Below are 12,711 nucleotides of genomic sequence, written 5' to 3'. Positions count from 1 at the left end.
CCGTTACATGTATTTGAACAATTCCAGAGATAGCACACCTGATTCAACTCATCAACTAATCATCAAACTAGTTCAGCACTACAACATATTTGTGAAACATCTGGGGGTCCCAAAAGTGAGATTTGAAAAGTACTGCTCTAATGGACTAGGATTCCATGCATCCATAGCTATCCGAAACTTTTGGTTGTGCTCCTCCGTCTCTAACTCACACATGTCCCTCTGTCTCCCCCTGCAGGGAAAGCTGGTGAAGTACTTCAGTCGCCAGCTGTCCTGTAAGGTGAGAGTGGCCTCACAGGAGGACAGCACTGAGCTACAGGACTTCCCCAGACTAGGACACTGGTTCCGCATCGTCAACCTGAGGAAGGAGGTCACTGAGGTACATTGATTTACATCCACGTATCACTATCATCGCAAGGAATGCCTTCTTACAAATAACCGATGGGCTGCACAATTTGTGCAAGTAAGAGTAAGGGAAAACAAGAAAATAGTTATGTTTTTAGTATTGAAATCCCTCTGGCAATAGGATGAAAGACACTATATTGGTCTGGGCCAGGGGTGTTACCCTGGTAGTGTAGCTGATGTGAAATGGCTAGATAGTGCTCTATACAGAGGCTGAAACATGACCCTTTTTCATGGGAGACTTTTCTTAACATTGAATAAAACATAGGACTAGAATAAGGCTCAGACGGCATTCGCTTCTCTTCATGAGGATTGAATGGATCTAAATGCATAACTGCTATAGGCCATACATTCAGGTAGGCTGCCACCAACAAGGTTGCGTGTTGCCATAAATGCGACATATCTGTGAAGAACACTTCTACATGGGAAAAATCAAACTGACGCATTACAATCATTTGAAAGAAATGATGGGGTGCAACATGGTAATGTCAGGAATTTGACACAAATATGTCAGGTATAACAGTAGGCTTGAACCACTTGATCAAAAGATTCAAATTGGGATTTCAGCAATGTAATAATCAAGACTTTATTTGACAAAGGAGAAAGATTTGTTGGGGCAAGGAGAGGGACGGAAGCAACATGGTTACAATAGGAATGGAGCCACTCAGTGTCAGTGTGACTAGACCAGGGCCTGTATTTACCAAGTGTCTTATGGTAGGAGTGCTGATGTAGGATAAAGAATTTCCAAGTCCATGTAATGATAAGCATATAAGAGGCAAACCTGGTCTTATATCAGCGTTCTCTGATACTCTTTGTAAATACGGGCCCAGGAGTGTTAGTAGTCTGCTGGTTTTCGTTTCCCCCCTCCCTTTAAATTAGTGTCTGATTTAGACCTGGGAAACCAGGTATGCTGACTCCCTGTGTGGGAGAAATTTAAACCTGTAGTCGCTATTGCCTGCCATAACTGGAATTTGACTCATAGTACTTGAGTGTTACCCAGGGTGCCAGTCTGTTTCTGCTTTTTTTGCCAGCTCCTTATGGAGTTGTCCATGACAACGGAGTAGGCAAAAGCACAAACAGATCTGGGACCAGGTTACTTGTGTGTGTTCTGTAGGAGATGGATCCGGGCGACGTGACTCTGGTGGGGCTGCTGGAGATGAGTGATGAGCAGGTGTGTGAGGCCATGGAGAGGTTCGGAGCCAACAACGAGGAGTGTGCCCGGCTCAACGCCTCTCTGTCCTGCCTCAGGAAAGCCCACCAGTCAGGTAGGAACCCGACACACACGAAGGGAGGGAGAGAGAGAGGGAGGGAGGGAGGAAAGGCGAGAGGGAGGAAAGGCGAGAGGGAAGAAAGGCAGACAGTGGGGACAAGTCAGGTAGGGCCCTAACACATGCAATCGCTGAGGAAGGGACAGAGAGAGGGAGGGCACTCTGGAATGTAACCGTGACTCTTCTCCAGGTTGTTATTGCCTCAGCAAGGCCCACAGCCAGTTCTTGGCAAGCTTTCAGTGAGTGTACTATACAGTAGCCTCATACTACTATCCTGATCTCGCGAGCTTACGTATGTTTCTCTACAAGCTACACGCAAAACATATTTATGTAGCTCGTGAGATCAGGATTGTAGTACTAGGCTATCTATACGTACAGTTCATGAGGAGTTTTCATAATATGGTGAATGTCGCCCCCTGTTGACCAGATTTTGCAGCACATTATAAATTCAGTAGGATGCAGTCTCAGAAATGTGCCTTCAGTGTGGAAACTGTCAAATAAAACATTTAGAAGTGGGTCATTGTTTGATATGGGGATATTATGTGTTTGTTCACAATGAGGGTTGGAGTTTACAATGAATGGTAAGATTGAATCAGTTGATTCTGCTAATTTATTGTGTTGTGTTAGTGCTGGACTAGGGCAAAATCCTGCAAGGTTCAAATAATACAAGGCTTGATTTGGCAAAAGGCCAGAATGGAACAGAAAGGGAAATATCTAGAAAATATCTTGGAGATAAATGATCGATATTGAGTCATTAATAATTCTTGCCATTATTGTATTAATTAAGCATTAGTCTCTCTGCCCTCATATACTGTAACAACTAGAGCTAGTCAACCCCTTATCTGTGACTGAGTGATATTCTCATAGTGGTCTTGTCTCCTCATTCCTCTCCATGGGTGTATCTCAATTGTTAAAAGTCTCTCCTTGCCTCCTTTTCTTAATCTCCACCGTGGTAAAATAATCAGACAGGTGAAACATTTTGCTTTCACCTGTCCAGTGTTTTCAGATTAGCATAGATGAAGGGTGGATACGAGGAGAGGAGGCTGCTGTAGATCAGTGGTTCCCAACCAGGGTTACTAGGACCCTGGGGGTACTTGGCCTATCCACAAGGGGTACTTGAGAAGATTAATGAGACCATAGGCCCACTGGTAAAATGCACATGAGGGGGTACTTCAGCGCTACTCAGGGCAGAGCAACATTTTGTTGGTGGTACTGTAACCGAGAAAGGTTGGGAACCACTGCTGGAGACTATTGTGATGCACACTGAGCACACAGGGCATTTAGTCCAATAGAGGGCAGCACAGACCACGTGTTTATTTTCTGAACTGAGCAGCATAGTGTTGTAGTGTTGCGGGCTGAACAGAAGGGGGCACTAGACCATCAGGAAACCAGCACTATCACTAGGTTTGATAACCTGTCATGTTATGCATGTGTGTTCCTCCTACACACACATACACACACGCACACACACCTACATGTTTGAATTAATGCCCACCAGATGTGTCTCTCATATGTTTCAGTGGGAATACTTTAGGACATGTTGTCAAAGCCAAGTTGAGCATAGTTGCATTGTCACTGCAGTGTTCTCCTCATTAAAGCCATAATACACAGACCGTTTTCTTTTCTCCAAATGAAAAAAAGACTGCAGATCTTGCTTCAGGAAAACCTGTTCACGTACCAAACTGTTGTCAGATAACACAAGGCCCCGTCGGCCCAAATGCTCATCATCGGCTCACTTCCCTTCTCTCCTTTGATTCTACACACAGCTAACTCCAGTAATAATAATAATAATTAATTGGATTTATATAGCACCTTTTTACCAACTGAGGTGCACAAAGTGCTTTACATACTGTAGTAAGGGGGAAACACACCTCATTCACCACTAATGTGTGGCACCCACTTGGGTATTGCACGGCAACCATTTTTTGTTCCAGAACCCTCAGCTAGCATGGTGGAGCGGTAAGGAGTGATATATGTCAATTAGGATTGAGGGTAAGGTTAGGTGGCCATGATGGAATGGGGCCAGGTCACCGGGGTTAACACCCCTACTTTTGTGTGTGTGTGTGTGTGTGTGTGTGTTTGTGTGTGTCATATATGTGTATCCAGCCACTATCTCACACACACACACACACACACACACACACACACACACACACACACACACACACACACACACACACACACACACACACACACACACACACACACACACACACACACACACACACACACACACACTGGTCTGGCCTGGTCTGTGTGTCTGTTCCTGAGGCATGATTAGATTGCAGCCGGTAGCTGATTGGCGGCTGAGTTCTGACTTCCTCCACAGGAGCCGGCCAGGCGGTAGGACGCCCATACAGGGTCCAGCTGGGTGCTGGATGTTTTGTGTGTCTGTGTGTTTGTCTGTCTCTTTCTCTCTCTCGCTCTCTGTGTGTGGGTGCATGCGTGTTTGTGCGTCAAGCCTGAAAGATTATCACACATAGGCTAGGTGTATACATGAAATAGATGCAACCCAGCCCAACTCACCTCAGGTATACATTAGATAGCAATGCACAACATGGATAACTAAGACTGTAGCTCTGTGTTATACAGACAGTTCCATTAGAAAATGCTGCTACTACTGCTGTGCTTGTTGCCCAGTCCTCCTGGTTCACAAAGGCAGCACAGGCGCTGGACACACACAGACACACTTGTACGGGCACTCACACACACACACACACACACACACACACACACACACACACACACACACACACACACACACACACACACACACACACACACACACACACACACACACACACACACACACACACACACACACTAATGGGCTCTTTTCAAACGAATGGCTGGAGAGAGGTGTGAATGTAATAGCAACACCACACACTGCGCTGCTGCTATAAGGGCCACTCATACTCAGAGCGAAGGGGAGAGAAAGGCCTATTCTATCTCCCAGCCTCAGCCCTTTCTTTAAACCTGAAGGGAAAGAATATAACCACCACTACACCATCACGCTCAGCCATCACTTTTAAATATTACATTTTTAAATTATCTGAGAGGAACGGGGTCCGTTGGGAGGATTCGTCATCGTCCTCTATGGAAGCCTGTCTTTGTAACTCCTACGCAGAACATGAGTACGCAGAATATTCTCTTGCCTCGAATCACATGAAAAAGTAATAATTGTCACATGATTTTGTAATGACTCTTAAGGCCATCGCAGACTTTGTTGGCCAGCACTTCTGTTTTTTTGACAAGACAGTGACTAATAAAGACTTTGCGGTGTACAGGATTTGTAACCTCACTCGGACTCTTCAGCTTGAAATGTCTCCACCCGCACAGCTGAATTGCTAGCTTTTTGGTGGCGTAGCTGGTTAAGATGTTTGCAAAGGGATGGTAAACGCCCCACTGGGCACACTACATCATTTCAATGTGGCTAATTGGGTCATATTTAGTTGAGACGTTGATCAATGAGATTACAATCTATATTCACCCACTGAAAAAGACAGCTAAAAGTTAGATGAATATCCAATGTGTTGGTCTAAAAGAAAAACCTAATTCCATTGGAAAAACAATGTCAGATTTTTGGTTTAGTTGTCACCAAAATATCTATTACTGCTCTTTCAACCATTTTAAAAGCACAGAAAAGTTAAAATGTTTAGATATTAGAGATACTCTGAGATACTCTGAATGATCGGCTATGAAAAGCCAACTGACATTTACTCCTGAGGTGCTGACCTGTTACACCCTCGACAACCACTGTGATTATTATTATTTGACCCTGCTGGTCATCTATGAACATTTGAACATCTTGGCCATGTTCTGTTATGATCTCCACCCGGCACAACCAGAAGAGGACTGGCCACACCTCACAGCCTGGTTCCTCTCTAGGTTTCTTCCAAGGTTCTGGCCTTTCTAGGGAGTTTTTCCTAGCCACTGTGCTTCTACACCTGCATTGCTTGCTGTTTGGGGTTTTAGGCTGAGTTTCTGTACAGCACTTTGAGATATCAGCTGATGTAAGAAGGGCTTTATAAATACATTTGATTGATTGATTGTTCAATGCCATAAGAGATTCTGTGCAGATTATTACCTTTAATTGTGACGATCTCTACTGACCTGCGCTTTATATGATTAGATAAGAAGAAATGTAGTTACTGTAACATCAAAATGTGGCCGTGGATGTGTTATTCATTTTAAGGTTGAATGTTACATTAGTTTGTAAGATAGCCTTAACTTTAGGCTATCTACTGTAATCAAAGGTAATATTGAGTTGTGTTTGGTTGACAATGCAACCACATATCAACATTCACATTTATCTTCTGCTTGGATAGTTCTATCTGTGCCACTGACTTAGTCTGGATTTAATTCCAGTTTGTCTACAAATTAATAATTGATAGGTTCGATTCAAGTCTCCATCTCAACCAAAAATCTAAGTTATAGAATATGACTAAATCAAATCAAACTTCAAATGAACTTGAAAAAAACTTTTCTTCATCTTCTTCATATGTTGATATTTGTTTGCGTTGACAACCAAATATAAGTAAATATCCCTAAATATCATTACATTTGAAATCAACCAGAGGTTGAAACCCTAAGCATATTGTATTGTCTATTTTTAGTTTAATTCTTGGTTTAATTCCATTAATTGCTGTTGATGACTTTGCAAATGCTATATACAGTTGAAGTCGGAAGTTTACATACACATAGTTTGGAGTCATTAAAACTCGTTTTTCAACCACTCCACAAATTTCTTGCTAACAAACTATAGTTTTGGCAAGTCGGTTAGGACATCTACTTTGTGCATGACACAAGTAATTTTTCCAACAATTGTTTACAGACAGATTATTTCACTTGTAATTCACTGTTTCACAAATTCCAGTGGGTCAGAAGTTTACATACACTAAGTTGACTGTGCCTTTAAACAGCTTAGAAAATTCCTGAAAATTATGTCATGGCGTTTAGAAGCTTCTGATATGCTAATTGACATAATTTGAGTCAATTGGAGGTGTACTTGTGGATGTATTTCAAGGCCTACCTTCAAACCCAGTGCCTCTTTGCTTGACATCATGGGAAAATCAAAAGAAATCAGCCAAGATCGCAGAAAAAAATTGTAGACCTCCACAAGTCTGGTTCATTCTTGGGAGCAATTTCCAAATGCTTGAAGGTACCACTTTCATCTGTACAAACAATAGTACCCAAGTATAAACACCATGGGACCACGCAGCCATCATACCGCTCAGGAAGGAGACGCGTTCTGTCTCCTAGAGATGAATGTACTTTGGTGCGAGAAGTGCAAATCAATCCCAGAACAACAGCAAAGGACCTTGTGAAGATGCTGGAGGAAACAGGTACAAAAGTATCGATATCCACAGTAAAACGAGTCCAGGCCGCTCAGCAAGGAAGAAGCCACTGCTCCAAAACCGTCATAAAAAATCCAGACTACGGTTTGCAACTGCACACGGGGACAAAGATCGTACTTTTTGGAGAAATGTCCTCTGGTCTGATGAAACAAAAATAGAACTGTTTGGCCATAATGACCATTGTTATGTTTGGAGGAAAAAGGGGGATGCTTGCAAGCTGAAGAACACCATCCCAACCGTGAAGCACAGGGGTGGCAGCATCATGTTTTGGGGGTGCTTTCCTGCATGAGGGACTGGTGCACTTCACAAAACAGATGACATCATGAGGAAGGAAAATTATGTGGATATATTGAAGCAACATCCCAAGACATCAGTCAGGAAGTTAAAGCTTGGTGGCAAATGGGTCTTCCAAATGGACAATGACCCCAAGCATACTTCCAAAGTTGTGGCAAAATGGCTTAAAGACAACAAAGTCAAGGTATTGGAGTGGCCATCACAAAGCCCTGATCTCAATCCAATAGAAAATTTGTGGGCAGAACTGAAAAAGCATGTACAAGCAAGGAGGTGTCACGTTCCTGACCGGTTTTCTCTTGTTTTTGTATGTGTTTAGTTGGTCAGGGCGTGAGTTGGGGTGGGCATTCTATGTATTGTGTTTCTATGTTGGGTTTAATGTGTTGCCTGATATGGTTCTCAATTAGAGGCAGGTGTTTGACGTTTCCTCTGATTGAGAACCATATTAAGGTAGGCTGTTCTCACTGTTTGTGGGTGATTGTCTTCCGGGTTTGTGTCTGTGCACCACACGGGACTGTTTCGTTTGTTTGTTCGTTTGTGTAGTCTGTACCTGTTCGTGCGTTCTTCGTGTATATGTAAGTTCTCTAGTTCAGGTCTGTCTACGTTCGTTTTGTTATTTTGTAATCATTCCAAGTGTTTTTTCGTGTTCGTCTTCGTCGTTAAATAAATCATTATGTATTCATCACCCGCTGCGCCTTGGTCCACTCATTCACCACAAGACGAGCGTTACAGGAGGCCTACAAACCTGACTCAGTTACAACAGCTCTGTCAGGAGGAATGGGACAAAATTCACCCAATTTATTGTGGGAAGCTTGTGGAAGGCTACTCGAAATGTTAAACAATTTAAATACTAATTGAGTTTATGTACATTTCTGACCCACTGTGATGAAAGAAATAAAAGCTGAAATAAATAATTCTCTCCACTATTATTCTGACATTTCACATAAAATAAAGTGGTGATCCTAACTGACCTAAGACAGGGAATATTAACTAGGATTAAATGTCAGGAATTGTGAAAAACTGTATTTGGCTAAGGTGTATGTAAACTTCCGACTTCAACTGTAGGCCTAAATATCATAATTGATGTGTGATGAAGTATGGTAACATTTTACTTGCTCCCTTGACTTCGATAGCAAAGGTGAATCTATTTAGTTTTTAAGGGGAGATTTCTCAACAATCATGCTCATTGCTAATAGTTAGTAATAAATATCAAAGCTAAGTAGGGCTGGGCTTCGTTAAAACCTTGGATGGGAGTCTAAAGGGTAGCAGTTGATAGATCAATCCTCCAGTAGGAGATGCTGCCCAGACTGTCTTTTCTTCTTCTGATAGTGTGTATAAAAAAAATCTGACATTGTTTTAAAGGTACAAATTCAACATATATATAACATTTGATTACCATGATGACATAATCCTGTGGTTGAAATTTCACCCTCGAAGAACAGCAGTTTACGTTGATGACTTTTTAAAAATCCGACGTATTTTCCACGTCGATTCCACGTCACAATACATTGAGAAATTACATTGAACCAACGTTGATTCCACCATTTTGTGCCCAGTGGGGTGTGTTTGCGAGACAGAGGTCCCGCGTTTCAGTCTCCGTGTGAGCTTGTTAGTGGGGAAGATGTATGGTTAAGGAAGTACAGTGATGTCTGTCACAGTTGCATACATAAAAAGGTTTTAAAGGTTCAAATAGAGAAACGTAACGCATAAATGCATAGTAAAAAGTGAGCTAAGTAATACACTTAGAGTAAATGAGAATGTCAGCTATTAAGAACACTTAGAATAGTTTATTACGTTAAAAACAAATGCAAGGTGATTGTCGCTTTCAACAAAGCTCTTGGTTTGTATTTCAGCGCACAAGTTGCTTTAGTAATGACTCATATTATTCCAGCTAGGGGCTCGTCAGTTGGTCCTCTGTGTTGCTGCAATATCCACACATTCTATGACCCAGCATGCCCCTCTTCACGCACGCACGCACGCACGCACACACACACACACACACACACACACACACGCACACACACACAAACAAACAAAAACACACACACACTGTAAACCAGACATCCTGCCTTGTCCTTAGTAATAGTATTGATCTAGCCCTAACGCTGAGAGCTAAGTTTACATAAGAGAGACAATTCGTGCCCTGAAGTTAGTCTCAGATTCAGTATCTGTCCTCACTCATCTTTTCATCATTAAACGGACTGTCCCCACGCTTGCCATGCCTTAAGACCGGTTCAATTACTCTCACCATTAATTGGCTTCAAATGCCATCTTTGAGTATATAAAAAAAGGAGAGGAGGAGAGAGGAGAGGAGAGCAGAGGCGTATGGGAGAAGAGACAAGGAGAGGAGATGACAGTACAGGAGAGGAAGAGAGGAGGAGTGAATGGGTAAGGGAAAGGAGGGAGCAGCGAAGAAAAGTGGATAAGAGGAGAGGGAAGCATTATGGTAGAAGAGGAGAGGAGGAGAGGGAAGGAGTATGGTAGAAGAGGAGAGGAAAGATGTATGGTAGAAGGGATGAGAGGAGTATGGCAGAGGAGAAGAGGAGAGGAGGAGAGGGAAGGAGTATGGTAGAGGAGAAGAGAATAGGGGAGAGGAGAGCAAGTTTCTTCCAGTTATGAGAGGAGAATGAAGCGCGAGAATAAGAGAGAGAAATGAGGGGATGTTCACAGATGCCAGAAGGTGGCGCAACAACGTTTAGGTTACCTATCATCTGGACAATGATAGATTAGTTAGCCAACATAAAGTGCTGTCTAGCTACTGATGGTGCCGTAAGAACCACCGTCGTCCACAGTCATCCCATTCAAAAGACAAATTAAAAAACAATCCTTCCAGGGATTCTTCCCGAGGAGCATATGGCATCCTTTCACAAAGGGTTTATCCCAAATGCCACCCTATTCACTACTTTTGACCAGAGCTCTATGGGCCCTATGTAGGGAATAGGGTGTCATTTGCCATGCAGCCTTATTATGGCAGTTTAATGGACCAGATAGAATCCCAGTGGCCTTTCTCTGCCATTTACCACACAACAGCCAAAGCCTGGTCCTAATTAGTCCAATTAGTATGCCGTTAACCACCTTTTCTCCCAACACTCTCCCCATGTAAAGATCTCCTATTGACAATGGGGATGTATAATGTGTTGGCCATTTACCAAAAATCATTATCTTGGATAATTACTCATACAGTACATCTCCTCTGACTGGTGTATTGTTGGGCTAAAGTGTTGTGAAGCACTATGGAGATAATTCAGGCTACTGTACTGTATAGGGCCTCTGCTACTGCAAAGTGACAACACAGAAAAAACTGTCTGCACATGCCACTCTACAGACAGATGGAACTAAAGTACTAGAATGAATGGGCTTTGGAACATTTGTGAGCTATGGGGACTCATAGGGTGCAACATAACGTAATTGTAAGCTATGGGGGAGTTTGGTTGGGCAATAGGGTGCCCCATAGAGAAGGATTAGATGGGATAAAGAAGAGCTAAATAATGAACAATATATATATATATATTTTGTTGTTGTTATTACAAGTGAGATCACATGAACTAACTGCAGTCAAGTTCTGTTACAATTTTGATAAACCATTTGCTAAGACTCATATTGAATTTTATGCCACTGTTCTATCTATTACTGCATAGATTGTCTGAGACTCATCTCTTACCAATCAGAGGATCAAAGCCATTGACTAATTTCCCGACAATGGCACGTTACCAGAGATACTTTGGAGGAGATGGGTTACTCCATTGGAATCGTATTAGCAGCCATTTTGTAAGTTGCCCATGCGTCATTAATAGGCCGCGTGGTGCATTCTGGGCGATTCTGGGATAAGGAGAGCACTCCTTCAAGGAGTGAATGGGACTCAATTGGGCGTAAACTCAAAAACCCAACATTAGCATGAATTTCGTGAACAAGTGCATTACACATCTTTTCTGAGATGTGAGATAATGAACTTGTTGTAATATCATATCGCTTTGGAATGGTGACATTAGTTACTTTAGAGGAAAATAGGCAGATTTCTCAACTGATAGCCTGACTTTGAGAAGGGATTGTGTGACGATTAGCTTAGCAACTGAATGATGCAGCATGACAACATGAATGCGATTGGTCGACAGTGTGATGGGTGGGGTGTTATATGTTCCTTCATTCATTGCCCAATAGGATTCTTATCTCCTCCAGTCTCTATCTCAAGCTTTACACACCTGTGTTCAGGTTCTGGCCCAACTCATTGGTTTCTGGGATGAATCAGAATAGTTTTTTGAATGTGTTCACATACACACGACGAGGAGATAAATTCCAGACTCATCGTGGAGAAGAAGCGTTAGTGGGCTTGGCGTTTGGCCAGAGCGAAGTGGATGGGTAGCCGAGCAAGGAAAATACTAGTATGGTTAGGAAAATTAAAGGGAAAATAAGCAGTTGAAACAATAACAAAGCGATTCCCCATCCCTGTTTCGGTAAAAAGCTGAGGGATGGGGGTGGAGAAATGTAACCACTCTCAAATTCATAGACAGCGCTATGGATGCAAGGACCATGTTTTGAGGCTATAAAGTGTTTGTTTACATTGACTTTGTTTACAAACATGGGAGTAAAACAAGCTTATATTTTGGGTTCTGATGGGGTACCACAGTTAAACAAAGCTCGTGTGGCATTGATAAATGATACTCTTCAAGAATCAGTGGGTACATATCATTAATGGATATATTCAAAAATGGATGTATTATCTGCAGATTGCCTCTTTAAGTCATTAATGAGGCACTGTTTTTATGTATCTGATTACACTCCATTGTCTCTCTACTGTGTAGGCCTTCCCAGAACTGTCACTTCACAGGGTTCTAGCCCTGACAACAGAATGAAAAGACTCCAGGGAAATGGATACTCTAAGACGTGGACTATTCACACTATTCATCAGTTACATGGATGTCTGCAAACAATATTGGATTATGCAGGTCTTGTGTTTAATTAATGGCTGGGCTGTGATTTTATCTGAAGCCTTTGGTAATTTGACTAAAATCCTCCTCAGTATTGCAGGCTTTGTGTGTGTGTGTGTGTGTGTGTGTGTGTGTGTGTGTGTGTGTGTGTGTGTGTGTGTGTGTGTGTGTGTGTGTGTGTGTGTGTGTGTGTGTGTGGGGGGGGGGGGGGGGGGGGTGTTTCGTCATCATCTATATTTACAGACCTAGTGTCAGTTTACTGGCATTCAAGGGTGAAGAAGGCTCTTTGATGATTTCGAAACATTTCAAGTGAGGAGGTGCCAAACTTTTTAATTTTCGAGTGGCCTGTTTGTCGTACGTTTTTGCTAATGAAGGAGGCTTGATCGTGCGCCCTTCTATCCCTTTCTGAGCAGTTGAGGAGCGCTCCGTCTGGTTCTTTTCCCGTTGCATCCCGGTCTTGTCTGAGGAGTT

At 42.6% G+C, this 12,711-nt stretch overlaps 1 protein-coding gene across 4 annotated transcripts in view; it reads left to right on the top strand.

The window, feature by feature from the left end:
- The window catches only part of ksr2 (kinase suppressor of ras 2), a 197,218-nt gene that overhangs the window by 13,443 nt on the left and 171,064 nt on the right, over nt 1-12,711 (top strand). For all 4 annotated transcript variants that reach the window (XR_008759197.1, XM_055920366.1, XM_055920367.1 and 1 more), the window contains exons 2-3: nt 236-376; nt 1,514-1,664. Coding sequence is in view for 3 of the 4 variants with exons in the window: in XM_055920366.1 (XP_055776341.1) it covers nt 236-376; nt 1,514-1,664 (292 nt within the window). In the remaining variant the exon portion in view is untranslated. The remainder of the gene's footprint in view (nt 1-235; nt 377-1,513; nt 1,665-12,711) is intronic.

This window comes from Salvelinus fontinalis, chromosome 4 (genome assembly GCF_029448725.1).
Source record: "Salvelinus fontinalis isolate EN_2023a chromosome 4, ASM2944872v1, whole genome shotgun sequence".
NCBI lineage: Eukaryota > Metazoa > Chordata > Actinopteri > Salmoniformes > Salmonidae > Salvelinus > Salvelinus fontinalis.
The sequence above is the reverse complement of the archived record's forward strand: the minus strand, read 5'-3'. Positions and strand labels throughout refer to the sequence as shown.